At 46.0% G+C, this 22,840-nt stretch overlaps 1 protein-coding gene across 4 annotated transcripts in view; it reads right to left on the reverse strand.

Annotated features, from left to right (window-relative positions):
• SH3PXD2B (SH3 and PX domains 2B) overlaps positions 1 to 22,840 on the reverse strand; it is a 132,446-nt gene that overhangs the window by 87,404 nt on the left and 22,202 nt on the right. For all 4 annotated transcript variants that reach the window (XM_089769520.1, XM_089769521.1, XM_075900256.2 and 1 more), the window contains exon 2: positions 17,265 to 17,345. In XM_089769520.1, the coding sequence (XP_089625646.1) occupies positions 17,265 to 17,345 (81 nt within the window). The remainder of the gene's footprint in view (positions 1 to 17,264; positions 17,346 to 22,840) is intronic.

Genomic DNA, 22,840 nt, shown 5'->3' on the forward strand with positions numbered 1-22,840 from the left:
TGATTTCTATATCTGATGGTGTCTGTCAATAGAAAAGATGGGCAGGAAATTCAACTTATTGCCAGTACATTGCCACTAAGTGACATCTGATTCAAGAGAGTGACCTAACCTGGGTTTGAAAAGATTTACTGCACATAACAGATAATGCAGTATTTGTTCTGAGCAGGCCTAGGACATAAGGGGGGGCGGGGGCAGACTGACCACAGGGCTGGATACGGACAAATGGTCACAGGGACTCAGAGGAAAAGCGAGATAATGGAGGCCAACCAGTATGGATTCCTTGAACCACATAGGGGTTAGAGAATACAAAAATTACTCTGGACAGCAGCCCCTGGAGACTTAGGGTATGCTCTTAGAGCTGAAGAATGCAGCAACTTTGAGGACTTCAGGGAGTTTAAATATTGAGAATGCAGCTTAACCTCCACAAGCCTCCCACCCCAAACAATAGCAGCGATGCACCCAAACAAAAAGACCCAATACAACTACATTCCCTTGATTGCATTTGGATTTCATTAGGCCCAACAGAAAATCAACCTGGCTGAGGTCTGTCCCATGAATTTAAATGCAGGACAATGTAGCACTTTAAAGACTAACAAGATGGTTTATTAGATGATGAGCTTTCGTGGGCCAGACCCACTTCCTCAGATTCATGAAATCCATGAATTTAAGTGTAACTAAACCACAGGGTGCCAGCTTGATGTTTTTAAGTACTTGCTACCCAAGAGATGTTAATGTCCTTGCTGAGAATAATTTAACCATGCAAGCATTAGAGGCAAACCTGGAAAGCCTTTGTCTGATTCCCGGCTCAAGCCTGCTCCCCTCTAACTCCCTGCCTCCCCTGCCCCCCGTAGAGACGGTACTGGGGGGGAACCGACTTAAGCCAGCTCCCCCCAGCACCAGCTCCTGCGCCTTTCCTGGGGGAAGCAACTAGTCGAGGGACTAGTCAACTATAAGCTTATGCTTACTGGATAGTTGACTAGTCATCTACATCCCTAATTAAGATCCTTGTTACATTTTACAGAAATTGTTTTTCAGCTTGAAAAATCCACAAGCTTTATTTTAAGAAGCCACACATTTTATATAAAGTTCTCTCAGCCACCTCTAGAATGAAGGTCACATTAGATTAGAATCTGAGCAAGACAAAAAACAAACTGACCAAGACAGAAACAAAAAATAAAAAGCATTTGCTCTAAACAGAACTTCCACAATTTCTGGAGTGGTTCCCAACTTAAGAATTTATTATTTCCCCAATAAGTAGGGCCCTACCAAATTCATAACCATGCAAAACGCATCACCAACCATGAAATCTGGTGTTCTCCCATGAAATCTGGCCTTTTACTTTATACTATACAGATTTTATGGGGGAGACCAGTGTTCCTCAAATTGGTGGATCTGACCCAAAATAGAGTTGCAGGGGGATAAGGGTATTTTGGTAGGGTCATGGTATTGCCACACTTTCTTCTGCATTGCTGTTTTTAGAGCAGTGATTGTAATGTTGTCCGGGTACCCAGCTCTGAAGGCAGCCTCCCACCAGCAGCAGTAAGGGTGGCAATACCATACCCACATCACCCTTATGCACTGCTGCTTTCAGAGCTTGATAGCCAGAGAATGGTGGCTGCTGACTAACAGCCCAACTCTGCAGGCAGCAGCGCAGAATTAAAGGGGTCAGTACCACACCAGGCCATCTTTCCTTCTGTGCTGCTGCCAGCAGCTATACAGAAGTAAGGATAGCAGTACCAAAAATCCTATACAGTAACCTTGTGACCCCTGCACAACTTATTTTGTGCCAGGTCCCCTACAATTACAACACCGTGAAATTACAGATATGAATATTTTAAAAATCATATGACCATGAAATTGACCAAAATGGACCATGAATTTGGTAGGGCCCGACCAATAAAACTCTTACATCAAAATGGCAGAAATGAGCTTTTTGTGTTTGCACCTGAACCGTTCATAAAAGCTATAGCACATCGAGATCCCATTCAGAGCAACTGGAGAGTGAAGAGCAGTAACAAAAATAAAACAGAGAATCAAAGGGACTAGAGAGACCACCTGCTGGTAGGCAGACAGCGATGACTCCATAATGATGGCTTTTCTTCAAGGCTGCAATGGAAGTAAACACTAGCCCCACATTCATGGCCCGCTATACAATTTTCCTACCCAGATGTGACCCTCGGCCCAAAAAATTTGCCTGAATCTGGCAGAGAGCATCTTCTCTAGACATGCTGCAGCAGCACCCTTTTAAAGGAGAAGAGGAATAAAGCACCCAGACTACATCTCCAATGAAATACCACTTGGAAGTGAACTACAAGGTATGGTGCCCTTGACCCCATGGTTAACTGAAGCTCCTCAGTTCAAAGAATGGGAGTTATGACAGGGAGAAGCCTTGGCTCCTCTTAGTGAGAGTATCTTAGCAACAGAAGCCCGCATTCCCATCTGTAGTTCTAGTGCCTAATCTGCAATCCTAGTTTCCATAATCCACGGGGGGCAGAAGGTGCCACACCTCTTCTATCTGAGGATGCTGTCATGGTAAGACAACTGGCCAACTAGCTACAAGAAGTTTCAGAGGGGTAGCCGTGTTAGCCTGTAATTGAAAAAACAACTAATAGTCCTGCAGCACCTTAGGGTGCATCTACACAGCAGGGCTTAACACAAAATAAGCTACACAAATTGAGCTACACCAATTGCATAGCTTATTTCAAAACAGGGAGTGTCTACACAGCACTTATTTCAAAATAGAGAAGCTGTCCCGCTGCGGGTGGCCTCCGAGGCTTTGCTCCCTGTCTCCCTGGTCTGACCAGCAGACCAAGGAGATGGGGAGCAGCTTTTCTCACCCCGGAGAACGCGGGCGGCGGGACCGCGGCTCATCTGGGCGTCCCGCCGCTCCCGTCCTCCGGGACAAGAAAAGCCCCATTCGTAACTGCGGATCCGATGTAAGTCGGATCCGCGTAACTCGGGGACTGCCTGTATACAATTTGTGCTATGGCAACTGTGTATGTTACTTCAATTCTAATTCTATAGCTTATTTTGAAATTTGGTGCCTCTAATGTACTATTTCAAGACATCCCTTAACCCTCATGAAAATAATGGGCGGCTTGTTAAGACACGGGGTAGCTATTTCGGGATACCTCTGTGTAGATGTACTCCTATAAAGATGTTGGCATATTGTGGGGCCATGCAAGTGCCCGTAGCTGTGCCGCTCACTTGAAGATATAAATTGTCCCCAAATTGGAAATAGTGTGGGTGAGGACAAAGATACAGAGCTCTGTAACCAGGTGTGCAGTTGTATCATCCGGTCAGAAATCCACCATCATGTGGAATGTTGGTGTACGGAGCTTCTACTTCCATGGTGCCCAGGATGATGTTTTCAGGAAGATTACTGATGTTCTGTAGTTTCCTCAGGAAGTCGGTAGTGCCTCAAAGATAGCTAGGGGTGCTGGTAGTATAGGGTCTGAGGAGGTCTCTTCATGACAGCCTCGTGTCATCTAACTGACAATATTTTTTCTTCATTTTTTCCTTCTCTTTCCCTGCCCATCCCCTCTCTTTCTCTGCTATTTATTTGTACCCTGGATCCCTTGACTCCATTCATCTGAAGAAGTGGGTTGTGCCCATGATACCATCTACGTATTTTGTTAGTCTCTAAGGTGCTGCAGGACTATTCCGTTGTTTTTTCAGTTTTTTTAGCTACAGAAGTACAGCAGAATGGGTTCTATTTACAAACCAAATTAGCTCTTCAGTAGCACAGAAGTTGCAAATCTGGCCTCAGCTGGCAGGAGAACAAGAAGTGGCCATTGGACCAGAGAGAGAGGGAGAGTGAGAGAGGAAAAACTGTTGCCAGCTCTTTGGCACCGCCTCACATTTTCCTTTCTCCTTTATGTTTAATTAGCCAGCCTGCTGGAATGCATGAATCACTAAGAGGCAGATCCAACACTCTTCTCAGCAAGCTCTCCCCTTAACCAGGGGACAGTGCAGCCTCACAGGCTCAATGCAGCTGGCCTCTGCTGGCCTCGAGCCTGAGAAAAGCAGGCCTTCCAGATTGCACCTCAAGGCAGGGTCATTTCCACAGAGCTTAGTAATTACATTTTAAAAAGTTATGCTGGATATTATAGATAGGAACAAGCAGCCAGGTGTATCGCAGGTTCAATACAAGTGGAAGCTAATGAGGAGCATGGTCTCCTGTGCAGGGCAAAGCAGAGAGTTGGAAGTCTGGGGTTCTGTTTTCCACTCTTTATCAGAGCCACTGGGTGACCCTCAGGAAGTCATTTCAATTCTCCAACCTCACTGTCCACATCATCAGAAAGGAGGAGGATGAATAATACTAACCTACTGCACTAGAGCAGTGGTTTTCAAACCTGTTTTCTCTTGAGCCAGTTGAAGAAAATTGTTGATGCCCACAACCCAACACAATTTGACTAGCATGTGGGCACCAGGAAGGGGCTGGAGGTGAGTGTGTATGTCAGGCCTGGGGCAGGAGGAGCTTATCGTGAGCGGCTCCTCATCAGGGGTGCAGTGGGGATGCTAAAGCAGACTTCCTGCCTCTCCAGGTACCACAGACCATGCTGCAGCCCAGAAGCAGCCTGTCCCAAGTTCCCAGCCAATGAGAGTGCAGAGCTAGTGTTCAGGGCAGGGGCAGTGCACAGAGCCCTGTGCATACTCCCCCCCCCCCCCCCATCTAGGAGCGGGACCTGATGCCAACTGCTTCTGGGATGCAGCAGAGTCTACAGTGCCATCCCCCTCCTCCACTGGTCACCTGATCACCCTGCAGTAATGAGACCCAGTGCCTGACATTCCATGACCCAGCACTAAGGTGCAACCTGTAGTTTAAAAACCACTGCCCTAGAGGGCAATGAGGCTTCAGTCGTGTTTTACATGCCCGGAGCCCTCCAAGTAAAAGCTCTAGGAGACCTATTATTAACAGCTGGCATTGGAAGTGGCAGATTATAGCATCATGTTAGTCCTCAACTGGCCTGACAGCAAGGGAATGGCAGGGAAAAGGAGAGATGAGTCAGAATTCAGGAGTACCAAGAAGAGGATGTGCATTTCCCTCTCAATTTTAGCACCTCACCCTGGCATGCTCTACAAGGACAGGAGCAGGGCCAAAGTTGCCAGGCCCATAAAGGAAAGTGCTGCAGAGCAGGAAACCCACCTGAATCCATGAATAGAAAACCCTGATCCGACTGTGTACGTGCAATATAAGGATTTAACTGTGAAGCACATGGGACCAGCTTGTACCCCAGTGCTCACTGCATCACAGTGGAAGTTTATCCACCTATCCTTCAGACTTAGAGCCAACAGCATCCAATCCCCGGCTCTGGGGGGGGGGGGGGGAGAAGGGGAGGAGCACGGGGGTGTGTTTTGGAGGGGGCTCCTGACTACTAGCGGTCAGTTCACGTCAGTGAGTGCCCGAAATGCCCAGACACCTTACTCAGCTATGAAGTGTTAGAAAGCTCTTTGTGTTTCACTGCAGCAGCTCAAAGGCATTTGAGGTCAGCAAGGGAGATGAGTCTGGGGCATGTATGAACCTTACACACGTATAAACAGGGACTCAGTCCTCCCCCCTCTCAACACACACTCTTATTTTTTTAAGCTCTAAATTAAGTGACCTATTCATTTTTTTAGGTTTATCTCACTAAATTTAATAAATGCTCTCCTAATTTTACAGACCCCCCCTTATAAAAACCTCTCACTTCTCGGCCAAGGAGGAGAAGCTTTTGCTTAATGGGAATTTTACATACATCAGAGTGGAAATAAATGTCTAGCAGAAAATTGCTCCTTCCACTGGGGAATCTAATCCTGCTTCCACTCACGGCATGACTCCCATTGATTTGATGTAGCAGCAAGCTTTTTTCAGGGGGAAAATGTGTCTTTTCATTTATTAGCTAAATGTTGCAGAAATCCTTCTCTCCAGACCTCATTTAACATAATCTCAGTCAATCATTTTTGGTTCTATAAATTGTTTTACTAGGATTTTAAAAGAGCCAGCTTTAACATGAATTTCTCATATTTGAGTCTTCAGGTTAAGAGACTGTCTCTGCCTGTGAATGCTCTCCTTTATCTTTTTCCACACATCATTTTCTGGTCCATTGTTATTTCAATGATCAAGAAGACTATGGGATCTCATGGTCTTCACATTTTGCTAACATTGTTCAGTGCTCTTAGAAATTGTTAGGTGCCTTTGGTGTGACAGCCAGCAAATGCAGAGTTTATAATCCGGTTGAGGCAATTTTCCTCTCCCACCATTTTACTGCTTCCCAAAACTGATGCTACCAAATTGTGAGATTTTCCCCCTCTCCAATCAACATGCTACAGTAATTATGTTCATCTGTATTTTTCCATAAGTCCTTGTGACTTACATTTTGTTATGAATTCCTTGACTTTAAGCCAGTAGTTCTGAATGACTGGACATTCCTGATACATAGGAGAACAGAAATATTAAATACAATTCTCATCAATTTGTTTTGTCTTGTGGTCAAACTGTAGATGGTTCCTCGGGATAAAGACCTTTTAAGAAATTTTCAGTGCTCCCACAATCATATTATCTGGATATCAGACCTTCTCTATTCCTGTCTATATGGTGCCATGCAAATAGCAGGAAGGATGGTTTAGTGATTCACATACTAGCTATAAAACTTGGGAAATAGAGCAAATCATTGAGCCAAACACAAAACTTCCTGTGTTACCTTAAGCAAATCACTTAGTCTCTGTGCCTCGGTTTCCCATCTGTTGAACAGGGATAACAGCACTCCCCTATTCACAAGGGTGCTGTGCATTAAAAAGATTAAAGTGCTTCAAAATTGTGGAAACGGTGGCCTTAGAAGTGGCTGAGATATGGTATTATGTAAACATTATGCTAATGATTCAAATGGGGCCTAATTATTTTATTAAAACTAAGCACTAAGTCTTTTGCTGCTGATGGAATACAGACCAGATAGCAAGCCTGCTGCACCAGTCCATGTTTCTTGATCAAGCCGGAGTCCTTTGGACAAAGAGCTTGTGCCACAGCATAAACTTGCAGGTTCATCTGGCACCAGCCTGATTTGGAGACTTATCAGCCAGTCCCATAGAAATCTCTGCCAGCAACTAATGAACCAGCTCCTGTCAGTCGAGTGCACTAGGGCATTAGATCCTCAAGATCGGAGCCCCCTAAGCATGAAGCAGGTGAGGGAGGAGTCACTTGTTCGCCTTTTCAGATTCACCTCTTAATGGTGCAGCTGAACATCTAGAGCAGTGGTCACCAACCAGAAGATCAGGATCTACTAGTAGATCTTGGAGCCTCTGACAGGTGATCCTGACTGGTTTGGCTGGGAAGCTATCAAGCGCTAGCACTTCAGTTGCCCCTCCACCCAGTCATGCTGCTCCTGCCCTCGACCTGCCCCTTGGGAGCCTACTGTTTGTTGTGCAGGATGTGGGAGGGAAAGAGGGGGGCAGTGATGTCAAGGTGTCCCTCCTCTCCCCACTTCTATACCCCTTCTCCACACAGGGAGAAGGGGATGGAGGGAAGTTGGCAATGCAAATCTCTGTCACTCACACACTATGTGTGTATGTGTCTGTCATTCTTGCAAACACACAATGTCCTTCCCTCTCATCCCTGACCCAATACATATATGGGGGGTTGTTGTTACATATTTTACTGCCTGCAAAGTACGTTTTTTTAGGTTTTGACTGGTCTGTGCATTTCATAATTTTCATTTCTCTCTTATGCTTTGAGCAGTGAGTTCTAAAATGCCTAACCAGTTGTGGCAGGAGTAATTATCCCTGTGGTAACTGCTGCCCCTGGAAGTGGCTGGCATGTCTCTGCAGTCCCGGAGAAAGGCAGAGCAGAGGGTCTCCACATGCTGTCCTTGCCTGCAAACACCACTCCTGCAATGCCCATTGATCAAACATGGGGAACAGTGGGCAGTAGAAGCTAAGGGCTCAGTGCCTGTAAATGAGGGGCAGTACATGGTGCCATGGAGCCATGGCTGTACATGCCATCTGCTTTCAGGAGTGGTGCAGGGTCAGGGCAGGAGTAAGCCTGCCTTAACCCCACTGCTCCACCACCCGGAAGCAGTCTGAGTTAAACAGTGCCCTGCCAGAGCCTGCTTCCTGAATCCCTGTCCCAGCCCCGAACCACCCCCTGCAGCCAACCTCCTGCCCCAGACACGAGTCCCCCTGCACCAAAACTCCTTGCTAGCGCTTGTTCCCTGATACCCCTCCTGGATCTCAGTCCCCACCTCTAGGCTAAGCCCGGATCCTCTCCCACACTCCAAACCTCTTGGCCCAAGACCAAAGCCTGCACCCCAACCCTCTACCCAGCTTGGTGAGAGTGAGTGAGGATGGAATAAGCAGGGTGAGGCCTCAAAGAAGGGATGGGAAGGAAGTGGGGTGAGGGTATTTGGGTTTGAGGTAGATCTTCCATTGCACTTAAATTGAAAAAGTGATCTAATGGTTAAAAAGATTGGAGACCACTGGTCTAGAGCTTGTTTACTAACTAGCTGTGGGCTGGAAGGACATTAGTTCATTCCCTAAGCTGCTGCCATAAGATACACAAAAACATGCACCAAACCCCAGCAAAACAGCTTAGCTCAGTCTCAGGGAAGAGTCAAAACTGTTATTTTAAGCTACCCTGTCTTCCAGCTCCCCAACACAGGCTCCTCTCAGGTTCACCACCACTGACTGATGTGTAACTTGTACCATGTTACCCACCGGATTAGTGAGATTTGTTTACCTTCCATCTCCTGCTGCTCTGCCACATTTTCACAGAAGTTGAAAGGCAACTCAGACTGTTGAATGAATAGAGTGTGGTCCCAGAAACCCGCCTTCCAAAGTAGCAGCTACCAGTAATACATATTAAAGAAAGAGGTAGCATAGCATGGGCCAGACTGAGGCAAGACAGAGCCCACAAAGGACACCAGAGCCACTCACTCAGATATTAGACAGACACCTGGGAGCTGTTATACTTGTGTGCACAGAAGGTGTTGTAGCTGGTGGTCAGTTGAGAGAGGGAGAAAATGAGGGTTGCGCAAATGGCTGCTTGTGATCATTCAGCTGCATGGATCAAATTTTACTTCCTCGAAAGCCATTTCCCTATATTCTCCCCCTGCACACACTGCTCACCAGGGTTTCTTTGTTTCCAGAAGGAATCTCTCTGATGTTTCCCCGAGGTAGGCATTACTCTTACACAGCGCAGAGCAGCACTTGGCAGCAGGTAGAGAACGCAGCAGCAGAATGGCAGAGAGCCATTTATAACTCAGCTGACCTGCCTTGGCGCTAACATATTGATAGAATGTGTGCTCCCTCTCTCTCAGCTGCCAATGCTGGAAAGCTATAAATGGAGTTATTTGGAAAGAAAAAATAGGTAGCCAGCATTTAACTGGACAAATACATGGGAGTGGAGAGAAAAAATAATATTGTTTTTCTCCCTCCACAAAATGTAACGAGCATCTTTTTTCTGAAGTTCAGAAAAAGATGGGAATGGTTTCTTTCAGAGACAGATATGAACCTTATTTAGGGATTGTGTTCTATTTTGATTTGGGAAGTTCATCCTTTTATGCAGCTGGATACAAGGCTTGATTCTGAGAGTTTGCAACTCTCAGTAAAGGAAGGGGCCTACAGATACAGAAGAAGCCAGAGGAAGGGGGACTGACTCACTTCTCTCCTGGTAACAGGATGTTACTGTATGATGTAGTTGGGATTCTCGTGCATCAAATCATTTCATTGCTTGGCTTTTATGATTTGCCACCTCACAGGATGCACGCTGGTGATTTGTTCGTGTGGTTGGGTTGAGCCATGCTCTGAGCAACTGGCAATACTCTGACTGAACAGTCCACAATTTAGTTGAATTCAATAAATCTTGGGCAGGAGGAGGAGGAGGAATGAACTTGCAAAACAGAACATTTTTTTCTTCCTTCCAAAGTCCCTCCTCCCTCCCCCGAGAGACCTACTCATGGGAAGCATCTAAGAATGCTCAGCCAAAGCTCAGCATGAACTGCCACCACCATGCCCTGCTTGTTCCAATAGCTGTGATGGCTCAAGTGGTTAGAGCAGGAAATCAAGCATGAGAAGAACTGGCTTCTTTTTCTGATTGATGGAGAGTTGTTTGACTTTAAGGAACATGGGGGTGTGAAGGGATGTGCCAGTGTCTAGAGCTGGACAATGGGGATAAAATTTATTGGACCTTTGTAAAGTACAATGACATTCCCAGACAAGTGGCGCCAAGAATATTATTGGTTAGAGAGGAAGCAGCAGCATAGTCACAGGGGACTAGGGAAAGGAAGGGGCACTGCTCACTGTATCATTCCTTCCAGCAAGTGCCTTGAGCTTCTGGCCCCAGAACATGGAGTCTCATTTAACTGTTTCAAGATTCCAACACATGTAGTGGGATGACAAGGAACACTCTCCTCCCATGCCAATGAACATCCCTGGCCCACTTTTAATACAGCATGTTACTGAAATGCTGCAGATGAATTATCAAAGATAATAATATTTTTCAGCTGCATGTAAACACAAGAGGAAGAGAGTCCCCTGAGGAGGGAGGGGAGGCGATTCAGCCTTTCCATATAGAGGACACACGCCATTAGCCAACTGCCATTAGCCAACTTTTTCATAAGCGTAGGCATCACTTCAACCACCTCTTTTAAAAAAAAATGAATCAGTTGGCTTGCAGGCTGTGCTGCTTGTTCCAAGCTGAAATAGCTCCAGGTGGGTCAGTGTTGCAAGTTTCCAGTGAGGAGCTTAAAAAGGATTGAAAAATACCGACACATGGTGAACCAGGAAAAGACACTTGTATGTGAAATGAGTATTAAGAGCCAAAAAAAAATGTTTCCCCCTAAATTCTTCAATTTTAATTGGCCCTTGCCCTGCACATTTTAATTGTATGGCAATCAAAGATCTGGACTTCAATGCTCTTCCTTCCCTTTCCCTGAGAACTAGATTGTAATACATATGATCAGACCCAAGGTAAGGATGTGAATGATTAACCAGTAAACCTCATCCTTGCTAGCTTATTCTTATTGGTTACAAGTTAACCGGTGGGCTGGAGCAGCCAGGCCCCTCCTCTCTCTCCCCCCCTTCTCGCAGTGAGCAGGGGGGAGGCTGCTCCAGCCCTGTGGAAGCTGCCACATATTGGGGGGGGGGGGGTGCTTCAGTTCAGCCAGAGCAATCCCTGCCCACGGTGGGTGGGGGAGTTGCTCTAGCCCAGTTGGGCTGCAGCAGGTCCCCCCCCCACCTGTGCTGTTTAATCAGTTAACTGATTAACTAGGATTTTGCATCCCTAGCCAAAGGCCTATCTAATGTAGTACCCTGTCTCTGCCAGTGACAAGTATGAGTTGCTTCCTCTTAAGTATCTAGAGCCCTGCAGCAGGAAGTTATGGGATCATCTGCTCCAGGAAATGTATTTCCTATCCCCAGTGATTACAGGTTAGCTTGTCATGGCATTTAACTATGTGCCAGAAACATTCTATTGTTTCAATGCTAGGAAGCCAAGATACTGAACCACTGTCTCACCTACTCATCTTGGAAAGAGGCTCTGTACAGAGTAAGGAACAATGAACACCCAGTGATCGCCTAGATATGTGCCTAATTCATGAATCCATAGTTAGTGGGGATACTTGCTTGGCTTTCTTAGAAACAAGGTGCAAACCAATCCTTACGGGGCAGCAGTTCCAATAGGATTAAAAAGAACCTTTTAATTTTTCTTTGGTTCCTTCCTAATTCAACATCTAATGGAACTGTAATGATAATGGGAGGAGGGGGGAAAAAAAAGAGGGAAAAATGGGCTGAAATTTCTCCAAAATGCAATGCTAGAGGAACATTTCATGGGCACAGAGAGAAATCCTTCTGCCTTGGTTCACAAAAGACAGCCATTTAGGTATCTGATTCCAGTTGTCATGCCTTTTCAAGTTTCCACCCTGTCTGCCAATCTCGATTAGCGTTCCAAATGCCCCAGGCACCATTCCAAGCATCTGTCTTATTGCCTGTATTTCTTGGGAACTGAGTCTCTCTGCCCCGAAAAGCTCACATCTGGTGTATCAAGTGCTACAGTAGGAACCTCCATTCTGCTGTAACAAAACCATCCATCCAGTCAAAACAGGCAGGTTTGAGATGGTGAGGAATTCTAGTTAAGTTTCAATTTGAAAGTTACAGATTATAAAGATGGATCAGTGATCCACAGGTCTAATGAAGAAGCAGATAAGAAAAGAAGAGGAAAAAACCCTGCAATAAAAAAAAAAAAAAAAGCCTTACACGGAGTGTTTGACCCATATAACTATAAGGACTTGTTCTGGGAGCTAGCAGACAGCATATGCACTGGTACACAGGGGATGGAGGTACCATTTCCCCTGAAAACATCCAGCTACCCTGTGACAGGAACATTCTAATCTCAGAGCGGATTACTCCTGGGCATCTTGGGGACTGATTCAGGATAGCCTAACACGTCAGTGCTCTCTTGAAAGGAGGCTTTGGAAAATGCCTCTCTCTCAAGCTACATGAGGGATTCACATAAGATCACCAGAAGTTCAAGAGATTTCTGCCTTCTCAGCTTCTTTTAGGAAGTTTTCATATAGCGCTATAGTGTTTTGCGGGAGGGGATTCTGGAAGAGAGAGACCCAAAGGCAACTATCGCCTTTGGCAGTAACCCAAGGGTATACCACAATCATCATCCTCCAGAACACCATCTGCCTTGCTACCGTGCATGTTACTGACACGAAGGAGAAGAAAATAGGATATGTTGTACTTGTGGGTGGGAAAATAAAGTTGAGTGTTTCTTAATAATTCACACCACTGAAGTGGCCACAAGGGAAGTTTATTTCCAGGAATGAGGAAGCAGGCAGGGCTGGCCTTACCATGAGGCAAACTGAGGCAGCCGCCTCAGGTGCCAGACTCTGTGTGGGGGGGAGCAGGGGTGCCACTAGGACCCAGAGTGTGGAAAATTGTGTCTGCTGCTAGTGCAGCAAGGGGGCATGGGGGCATCATTTGAGCTCCCTGCTTCAGGTGCCAAAATGTTGTGGGCCAGCCCTGGAAGCAGGCCTCTAAAGTGGTGTTGAGATTCCTGGACTGAAGCAGGACCAAGTAAACCTAGACCATCCCTGACAAATGTGTCCCCAAACTGCTCTCGAAACTTCCAGCGAGGGGGGTTCCACAACCTCGGTTGGAAGCCTACTCCAGTACTTAACTATGCTTAGAGTTAAAAAGTTTTCCTAATATCTAGTAGCAGATGAAGCCCATTACTTCCTGTACTTCCATTACTACCTTTTAATTAACATAGAATAATTGATCACAATCCCCTTTATAACATGTTTAACATAACTTTTTAAGACCGAGGAACACCAAACAAGTTTTTTTTTAAAATAAGGAACACCAAGGATTTTTTTTGTTGAGAAAAAAAACGGGGGGGAGGGGGCGCGCGAGCGCCCGGGGAAAAGTTAGAGCAAAAAAAAAAAAAAAAAAAAAAAAGGCTGGGAGGTGGGGGAGGAGAGGAGTTATTGAGCAAAAAAGGGCACCTGCCCCTTTAAGGATGGCCATTTTGAACTTTGTTGTTCTCCACATCACACCTCCAACTGCCTTGTGGCACACCAGTGTGCCGCGGAACACAGTTTAAGAAACACTGGTGTAATCGAATAGTTGTGTAACCGCATGAAATGTTGGAGGTTACATGAGTATTCTATAGTCCCGGGGGTGGGGCTGGCAGTCAGTACACTCCCAGAGCCCCTGTCCACCCTGCACTGTTGCCTCTCTATCACAGACAACAGCACATGGTGGCAGGCAGGACCAGTCCACCAGAGGAGCCAGTTTAAAAAACAGCCCCCTTCGCAAAGTGGCTGACTGCCACCCTGCGCTGCTGTCTGATATAGAGGCATCAGCGTAGGGTGGCAGCAGCCCCTGTCTGTGGGGATTCCGCATTCCCTGTGGCTGGAGGCTACTGCCGTGGAGCAGCCTGTCTGTGGGGAGCTTGGACCCTCCACGGACAGGGGCTGCTGCCACAAAGCAGCCTCTGTCTGCAGCAGGTCCAGGCTTGCTGCAGACAGAGGTTGCTCCATGGGATGTGGAGTAGGGATGTAGGCAACTAATCGACTATCCGATAAGCAAAAGCTTCCCTCCCCCCTTGCTGCCTCTATCAGAAAGAGGCAGCAAGGGGAGAGAGGAGGAGGTTCTGTGGGAGCCACCTTAAAAGCCAGTTCCCTCCCTGCTCCAGCTCTGTGGGAGCGGAGAGGGATGCAGCAGTGGTGTTCCACCCTTGAAATGCACAAGACCACTGGCCCCAGGCTCCATGCAGTGTTTCAATCTTTGAAATGTACAAGGGCCCCAGCAGGAGCTCTTATACATTTCAAAGGTGGAAAGCTGCACTGCACTTCCGCCTTTGAAACGTAGCAAACGCCGGGCAGCTCTTCCTACATTTCAAAGAGGAAGTGCTCTTATCGACTAATCCAATAGGCAATGGAAATCTATCAGCTATTCGATTAGTTGATTAATCTCATTTTAAACATTCCTAATGCAGAGCAGCCTCTGTCCATGAGGAGCTCTGGCCTGCTGCAGAAAGAGGCTGTTTTGCAGCAGCCTCCCCACCCCACGCTGCTGCCTCTACCTGATAGAGGCAGCAGCATGGAGGCAGGCAGCATCATGGGCTGGTGCTGGCATGAGGGACAGCTTTTAAGCCAGCTCCCCCCAGCATCGACTCCTGACAGCTCCCTCTCCAGGAGGCAGCAAGGGGGGGGGGGGGGCAGGCAGGTCTGCACAGCCAGCATGCAAGGAGAGCCTGCTTGAAAGCCAGATACCCATGGGTACTGGGTCCAGCCAACCCCCTGGCCCACAAGGCAGCAGCGTGGAGGGGAGGAGCAGGTGGATGCGCTGCTCATGGGGAGCCTGCTTAAAGCCAGCTCTTTACTGGCACCAGCTCCCACTCCCCGCCACTTGCTGCCTCTGATACAGAGGCAGTGGGGGAAGAGGGAATGCATGTATTCAACAAGATTAACCAATAAGCCTGGGCTTATCGGTTAATCGTGTAGTCATCTTTACGATGATATCCCTAGTCTACACTCAAGTCACTTTTCTTCTCAAGACTAAATATGCCTAGGTTTTTATTTAAATCTTTCCTCATAGGTCAGATGTTCTCAAGCTCTTTGTAACTATACTGTTCTGCCCCAGGAGAGAGGGGAAAGGTCACACATCTCTAGCTATAATCCCAATGCAGGTGAATGGCAGAGACAGACCAACAGATGAGAATGACGAAGACACTGTGCATCTAAGACCACCCCATGCACACACCCGGGTGAAGGAGATGGCCACATCTGCTTGTATTTGGCAGGGAGATGGGTCTTTGAGCTTCAGTGAAAGAGGGTGAAATGGAGGAAGTCACTGAGCTCCTGCCTCTGTTTCCTGCCTAACAGAGTTTCCCTATTTGGATATTTCCTTGGTTACACCAACAACAGCTCAGTTTAACCCCTGCCTACATCAGTGGCTGCGTATTTGCAGGGTTTGTCTGTTTAATTCTGATGGAAATGCCATGAAAGGGGTTACTGGAGTGCAGGGAGCTGGTACAAGACCTCCAAGATTCCTCTGCCACAGTTCATTGGTGGGATGACTGGATCCTGCTCCGTAGCACTCATCTGAGCCATGAAAATGACTGTTACTTCCATTTCCCCCACTGGCCTCCTGGTCATCTCCATTGCCCTCAATGCCTGGAGATCCCAATTTGTCCTCCCTTTCAGATTCATGCAGCCAGTTGCTGTCCATCCACAGGACAATGGCTCTGAATGAGGGACCTTAGTCAGACCCAAGAACAGAAAGCCTTTAGAGCCAACAAGCAGCAGCTAAACCGTGCTGCCCATACATGAGCAAATGACCTTGGCACCTCCTTATGAAAAGCAGAGGAGTTTCCAAGCAGAACTGAAGCGCATTTCCATCCAGGCTAGGCCCCAGCAAGTGGGCCCAGATGTACAGTAACAAGTTTATGAAAGCAATTAGCTTTTAACGTTGACAATCCTTAGGGATTTAGGTGGAAGTCCTTAATTCTATTGCACTGATCTGAGGGTATGTCTACACTACCACCCTAGTTCGAACTAGGGTGGTTAATGTAGGCAACCAAAGTTGCAAATGAAGCCCGGGAAATTCAAATCCCGGGCTTCATTTGCATCTTGCTGGGAGCCACCATTTTTAAATGCTGGCTAGTTCGGACTCCGTGCCCGCAGCTACACGCGGCACGGACTAGGTAGTTCAGATTAGGCTTCCTATTCCAAACTACCGGTACACCTCGTTCCACGAGGAGTAACGGTAGTTCAGAATAGGAAGCCTAATCCGAACTACCTTGTCCGTGCCACGTGTAGCCGCGGGCACGGAGTCCAAACTAGCGGACATTTAAAAATGGCGGGCCCGGCAAGATGCAAATGAAGCCCGGGAAATTCAAATCCCGGGCTTCATTTGCAACTTTGGTTGCCTACATTAACCACCCTAGTTCGAACTAGGGTGGTAGTGTAGACATACCCTGAGAGACATTTGGTTCCATGGGACCAACACCATGTAGCTACCCTAGACTGCACACAAGCTAGGCAACAAGGACTGGGACTGCCTAGTTCTGCTCCCAAGCACAAGCCAAGGAGGGGCTCAGACAGTAAGTCGTCTGGTTATAGCTGCCTAGATCATTTTAATGTATAGGTCTTCCTATCTCATCAGTACAGAGCGGGCTCCAGCAGCTCAGTTTGTGTTGTGGCTCAAAGCTCAGCCTTTTGGTTCATCTCCACTTGAGGAAAAAAAAATTTCTTGCTTGCCCAGAATTAAAGGCTTTGGTAGGTCTCTCTCCCCAAATAGCTGAAAGATGTTAAAGAGGGCAAACTGCAGTTTAGACTGAACGAATGATGTGCCCAGACTGAACAACGTAAGATGGACTTCTGAAGTTAAGAACTATCATCTCTATACATCAGACATCTAATGAGAGATACAAGACAATACTAGTATAGGCACCCTGGAGCTTTGGCATATTTTAAAATTAGGAGTATCTCCCTAACCCTCTGGCCATTGTTTTTTTAAGCCACTTTCCCGAACTGATGAAACTGCATATAACCAACCCTGCACCATTCAGCTACAAGACCTTCTAGCCAATGGCTTTGTTTTCAAGTTTGTTACTTTTTTTAAATGTAATATTTACTTAAGACACATATCAGCCTCCTAAATTAAAACAACAAATCTTTGCAGAATGCAAAAAAGGAATGCAATCCTTAATGCAGAGGAAGCTATATGCTCTCGTATGGGACCTCAAAAACAAAAAACAGAAGGAATGGCAAGATTCTTACCTGTAGGTCAAAGAACTTGCTGTACCGTCGATAAATGACTTCTGTGGAACCATTGGACCAAGTGACTTTGATAATATACACCTGTGGGGAGTACAGAGCAGGAGATTAGAGAACAGTGTGACATCAGTAGAACAATCTACACCATTCCTACAATATTGGAAGTTAAGACATCTTCCAGAGTCCCTCACAACACAGTAAAGTGTCTCTATTAACATAAGACTTAAGCACACCCTTTAATCCCATGGAAGACAAAAGTTAAGCATGCGCTTCAAGTCCTTTCCTGCAATGGAGCTTAATGAATATTTTACCCAAAAGATACCATGGAGAACAAAATGTTCAATTCATAATTGTGACCCAGAGGATCTACTAGCTGCACACATGGGCATTAGTCACTGAAAATCATATAAATGTCAAACACAAAACACGAGACAGATTAACCGTTAGTAGCTACACCATCACCCCAAGCATAATCAAAAAGCCTGCAGAGACCTGAACTGTCGACCCTTAGGATACATCTGTACCGGCTTCCCTAGGCTTTAGAGCTTGAGCTCCAGCTCCAGACATCTTCAAAGTGCTGTTTACAACAGGGATGTAAAAGGTTAACCAGTAAGTGTTACCCTGAACAGGTAATGCTCACCAGTTCCAGTTAACTGGTAACCACAGAGGGTCGGAGCAGCTCCCCCGTCTGCCATGGGCAGAGGACTGCTCCTACCCTGCAGTCCGCCCAGTCGTAGACCATGGGGAACCTGGGCCTGCCACAGACAGAGCTGCTCCGGCAGGGGCTCAGAGTTGGGAGCCCACAGCAGCCCTAGCCTGGAGGTTGGAGCGGCCACCTCTCCCAGATCCTGCTTAGTCAGTTAAACGTTAGGTAAATCAAACATTTAACTGATTAACCAGGATTTTACATCCCTGGTTTACATGGCTATTTTCCTTACACTAGCACAAGTCTCCTGATCTGTGCTGGGGAGCTTGCTCCTGTGGGCTCCAAAATGCTATGTAAAATATTCATAGTGCACAAGATGACAGAACACAGAGTTGTGTGACCTGTTGAGTTCTCATGATCCCAGCAAGTTCAGAGATCGCTCTGCATTTTCTCGAATGACTCTGAATGCCTTAACGTTTGCCTCACTTTTAAAATGCTTTAGGTCAATTCTCTTTCTGTTCTATAAAGCGATCTGTAATTAATTCAAAGCAAAGATGCAAATCAAAGATGACCTTTAGACTTCTGAAGAAGTGCCAGCATAGCTCTTGGTATTACAGTGTTTGGGATGCTGTGGCCAAAAGCAAGTTCACCCTTCCCTTCCCACCCATTTCAACATATGTTCACATTATGCTGCCAGAAATTCAAGAACCCACCCAACAAAAGATGACGAAAACTTTGGAAGGCCAAAGTTAACAGGAGCGACAAAACTTTAGAAGATGCTTTGGCAAGAACATGGCTTAAGTATAACTCAATTAAAATATATTCCATTACATTTTTAAATGTTTCATCACAGAGACAGCCACCCATTTCACCAAAATGCAATTTGACTAGACCATGGAGAGCAAGGGGAAGAGAAACACTAACTATCTGGTCCATCAGATATGTATGGGTGTCAGATACCATGGTACCAATAAGGGAATAAAATTAAACCAGCATCTCAGACTGAATTGTCAATGTAAAACTAACCAAAGCCAAGAGATCAAAAAGGGCTCTGTGGGGAGCTGACTATTTTAGGATGATTTCTTAGAATCAAGATTAAAGAAAAAAAAAAGACAAAAAACCTTCTTCCTTTTCTCAGGATATGGGACTGCACTCCTCAGTATCTTCAATACAGCACATTAAGAAAAAGCACAAATAATCATCCCAAAATTTAACCTATTTCTCCTTCCTACATTGTAATGAACTAGTGATAGAAATGTAGCCGTGTTAGTCTGGGGTAGTTGAAGCAAAATGCAGGACAATGTAGCACTTTAAAGACTAACAAGATGGTTTATTAGATGATGAGCTTTCGTGGGCCAGACCCACTTCCTCAGATCAAATAGTGGAAGAAAGTAGTCACAACCATATATACCAAAGGATACAATTTAAAAAAATGAACAAATATGAAAAGGACAAATCACATTGCAGAACAGAAGGAGGATGCGGGGGGGTGGGAAGGGGGAGGAAGGAAGGTAAGTGTCTGTGAATTGCTGATATTAAAGGTAGGGAGAGTGGGATGTTTGTGAGTTAATGGTATTACAGGTGATAATTGGGGAAACTGTCTTGATAATGGGTGAGAAAGTTCAAAGACTTGTTAAGTCCCTGGTGGTAAGTGTCGAATTTTAACATGAATGACAGTTCAGAGGATTCCCTTTCAAGTGCAGATGTAAAGACCTTTTACATCTGCACTTGAAAGGGAATCCTCTGAACTGTCATTCATGTTAAAATTCGACACTTACCACCAGGGACTTAACAAGTCTTTGAACTTTCTCACCCATTATCAAGACAGTTTCCCCAATTATCACCTGTAATACCATTAACTCACAAACATCCCACTCTCCCTACCTTTAATATCAGCAATTCACAGACACTTACCTTCCTTCCTCCCCCTTCCCACCCCCCCGCATCCTCCTTCTGTTCTGCAATGTGATTTGTCCTTTTCATATTTGTTCATTTTTTTAAATTGTATCCTTTGGTATATATGGTTGTGACTACTTTCTTCCACTATTTGATCTGAGGAAGTGGGTCTGGCCCACGAAAGCTCATCATCTAATAAACCATCTTGTTAGTCTTTAAAGTGCTACATTGTCCTGCATTTTGCTGTAATGAACTAGTTAGTGTGTCATGTGCACCACTGCCCTTTACTGGAAGGACTCAGAACTGCAAATAGTGCCTAAACTTGGGCTACACTAGCCGTGGCTCTCAACCTTTCCAGACAATTGCACATCTTTTGGAAGTCCAATTCGTAGCCCCAAAATTTCACCTAACTTTAAAAACTACTTCCTTACAAAAATCAAACAAAAATAATTTTAAAAGTGTCATGGCACACTATTACTGAAAAATTGCTCACTTTTTTGTTTTTTGCACGTAACTATAAACTCAATTAGAATATAAATAGTCCATTAACTTGTGTTTCAGTGTATAGTTAAGTATATAGATCAGTATAGGCAAGTCATTGTCAGTACAATATTTTAGTCTGCACTTACTTCCCTAATGTGTTTTATGTCGCTAGCCTGTTGTAAAAATAGGCAAATATCTATATGAGTTAATGTACTCCAGGATGACTTCTGCATACCCCTAGTTGAGAACCATTGGAGTGACCAAGTGTCACTTCTGCTGATACCATGAAGTGTCGAGTGGCTCTAGAATGCAGCATCTTTAAAGCCCTGATGGACACAGATTATAAACCTATGTTGACCAAAGTCTAGTCCTTCCTGCGGGTCTCTCCCCACATCCAAGGAAGTGTGCTTTTCCCCATGCAATTCCCTGTTCTAGCCTATCAGCCTGTACCTGGCAGTGCCAGACAAAGCTAACATAATCCAAACACAATATGTATCTCTCTGGCCAATAAAGCGTTAAGCCTCCTACACAGCGCTTCCAAGCTGCTTCTAGCTTCCCACCAGGGTCTGCAAGGCTGCCAGTGTGACATCATTTAGGTTGGAGGCTTTGCTGATATCCCAGCTCACATCCATTCCATAGCATTTCGCAGCATTATATCACTGCTGGCTGCCTGCCTGGAGACAGCCTGCCAGTGGGGCAGGAGGAAAAGCCAATTTTTCCTCCATTGTTTATTCCTATCCTGCCTTTATTTAGGAGTCCGTTTATTATACTGAGATTTAATCAGCTTTTGTAAAGCTATTTACTAGAGCCCAAATGAATTTAAGACTCAGAGGGATGCTGAGGGGTTTGAGTGGGTGAGGGTGTTGAAGGCTTTGCAATTAAGAGGATAGGAATGTTTTCCCCTACTCTCCACCTTATTCATTTCATTTAGATGCTAGTTATTCTTACTGGAACACCTGGATAATGGAAGTTTCATTTATGTATATACATATACACACACATTTAACAGTAGGACAGTCCTACATGGCAACCCACTTCAACCAATAACATGCAGAGAAAGAAATATCTGTGGAAAATGCTGCTTCATAAGCTTCTCAGCAGGGAGGTGGCTTTACAGGTCTTCCCTTGTGACTACTTGTGACGGCACGTTGGGGGTCCCCCGTCTCCTGCACCCTGAAATGGCACAAACAGACTCCACCAGCCAGTGGAATTGAGGGTGGTTTATTGCTCCTCCAGGATACAGCATAGCACAGATGTAATCTGGTTACAGAAACTGGGGCTAAGAGGCCTCAGTGCTCCCCTTGAGATAGGGGAGTCCCAGCCCCCCTCCCCAGCTCCTTCTCCCCTGCTTTCCAGACAGGAACTAACTCTACCTCTCCCAGCCCTGCCCCCAGCCAGGGCAGCATTCCACCTCCCTTTGTTTCTCCCCATGGGGGTAGGCTGGTTCAACCGGTATGGTACCTTTGCATAATAAGGTTTTCCCTGATGGGTCTTGCTCCAGACAGCAGAGGTCATCACAGCCCAGCAAGTACCCCCACTACATCACACTACTACCCCCTCCATGCCAAGACAAGAAAACAAGACCAGACAGTAGACATCCATCCTTACCATAGTGCAGCTATCAGAGACCAGATTTTTAAAAGTTATCACCTAGTTGGATATACAAACGCATCTCAGCAGGTGGAGTTCAGCACCTCAATTGAAATGAATGTCAGGTCAGTGTCTACCTGCCTTAAGCACTTTTGAACAGTTCCATTAAGTGCCTAAATACCTTTGAAAAAAATCTTACCCTGAACCCCACTGTTTAGGGCTAAATGGTGGTGGTGTGGCATAGGGATGTAATAATCTAGGCAATTAACTAATAAGCAAATGCTTATCAGTTAATGCTATAGACACACATTTCCCCCCACCTCTTGCCAGTAAATTGTTTAGCAGGCTAGCCAGCAGCCCAGCTCAGTCCCAGCTTGCACTGGATCTGGAAACTACGCCCGCTGTGGCTCTGAATTTAAAGTGTATTAGGAGCCAGGCAGACAGGCAGCCCAGCTCAGTTCCAGCTCGTGCGGGTCCAGGAGCTCAGATCCCTCCCCCACCCCTGGACAGGGGCTGCCTGTGGACTATAGAATAGTCGACTAACCGATAAGAATTCATGAGGTTAATCGACTATTAAATTAACCATTATTTCATATCCCTAGTGTGGCACCTCTCTCCTCGCAGTGCTCATCATCCAGCTGGAAGAGATTTTTTTGTAACGGGAGGTGTCTAGTGCTGCAGAGGGGAAGCAAGTTCTAGGTCCACAGAATTCACCAGCCCAGCTTCCACAAGGAGAAGCCTGAGTGGATTCAATCTCAGGTACAGTGAAGTCATCCTAGGACTAGTCCCAACAGCTCCATGCAAGGAACAGAGGAGGGAAATGAACAGGGCTCGCCAGCCGCGCTGTCCAGCGATCGGCGCATGCGCAGATCACCCGAACCCGGCTCTTCCGGGTTACAATCTACTCGCCCCAGGTGAGTAGACTGTATTATTTGTCAAGCCCTGGAAATGGACAACACAATTC

The sequence above is a fragment of the Pelodiscus sinensis genome, chromosome 16 (genome assembly GCF_052426305.1).
Source record: "Pelodiscus sinensis isolate ZL-2025 chromosome 16, ASM5242630v1, whole genome shotgun sequence".
Lineage (NCBI taxonomy): Eukaryota > Metazoa > Chordata > Testudines > Trionychidae > Pelodiscus > Pelodiscus sinensis.